The sequence below is a fragment of the Apis dorsata genome, unplaced genomic scaffold (genome assembly GCF_000469605.1).
Source record: "Apis dorsata unplaced genomic scaffold, Apis dorsata 1.3 scaffold_37, whole genome shotgun sequence".
NCBI lineage: Eukaryota > Metazoa > Arthropoda > Insecta > Hymenoptera > Apidae > Apis > Apis dorsata.
The window spans coordinates 525,973-527,060 of record NW_006263339.1 but is presented as its reverse complement, the minus strand read 5'-3'; the positions used below and the strand labels follow the sequence as shown (position 1 = coordinate 527,060).

Genomic DNA, 1,088 nt, shown 5'->3' with positions numbered 1-1,088 from the left:
TTTTAAAATATGTGGAAACTATGTTTCCTTTTTTTTTTTTTTTTTTTCTTTTTTGATTCAAGATCGATTTAGAGATTTTATTTGGAAAAAGAACGAAGATAAAAAAGGTATTAAAAAAGTTTTTCATTATTGTATAGTTTTTCAATATTCTTACACTTCTGGTATCTTTCAATATTATATTATAGAAGAGAATTATTAGAAAATTAATTGCTGAATATCGAGAGAATCTCTTTTGGAGAATTTGCGTGGCTTGATTTTATCAGTTTGAAATAAAAATTATTAAAACTAATCTAAAACTTTGCAAAAATTTTGCGATTTTAATTAAAATTACGCGACACCTCGAAGTTTGGGCAAAGTTTGTACGATAATTATGATTTACGCAATGGTTATGAGTTATTTCCTCGTACCTGACTCGTTGCGCTCTGGTCCAGTGATTTGGCGATGCACCACATGGTGATAAACAGAACCGGTATACCTGAAATTATATCGATCTTGTTTATGCAAAATATATTGACAACGAGTCATCACACACTTGACAGAATTAGAATAACTTACATTCATAAGTTACAAGAAATGAGACTAATTTTTATTATTTTTCTTCTTTGTTAAAAAGAAAATTGAATAATTGATATTTTCAATCAAGAAGATTTTTAATAATAATTAACGCGAATATTAATTAAAGTTAAAATATTTGTTACAAAATTATTATAAATTCTACATCTAGGATAATGGAATTTCTCAGATATCGATTTGAGTATTAATCGATCAAAGCTCAAAGTGTATATTCGTAGTAAAATAGTTCAACAAATAGGGGAGGAAATTAAAGGAAAGCACTTTGACATAACATACTATGAGGGATTATAGGAATGACGAGCGAATTCATCTTCTTCCCTTCCAAACTTCATTATTTTATTCATCGAATCTCGTTTCTTCTTCGTTAACTTTTATCATCTCTCGTACTTTTTTCTTTTATTCTTTTATTCAAATTTCTTTCTTTTTTTTTTTGCATCAGATGTGCAATATATAGCGGTCGATATTGATTTCGGAATGCTTCCAATTCGAAAGCAGGATATTCTCGATTATTAGAA

The 1,088-nt window shown here is 27.8% G+C and overlaps 1 protein-coding gene across 2 annotated transcripts in view; it reads right to left on the bottom strand.

Annotated features, from left to right (window-relative positions):
* LOC102675850 (diuretic hormone receptor-like) overlaps window positions 1–1,088 on the bottom strand; it is a 62,334-nt gene that overhangs the window by 7,698 nt on the left and 53,548 nt on the right. For both annotated transcript variants that reach the window (XM_006608443.2, XM_006608442.2), the window contains exon 6: window positions 408–475. In XM_006608443.2, the coding sequence (XP_006608506.1) occupies window positions 408–475 (68 nt within the window). The remainder of the gene's footprint in view (window positions 1–407; window positions 476–1,088) is intronic.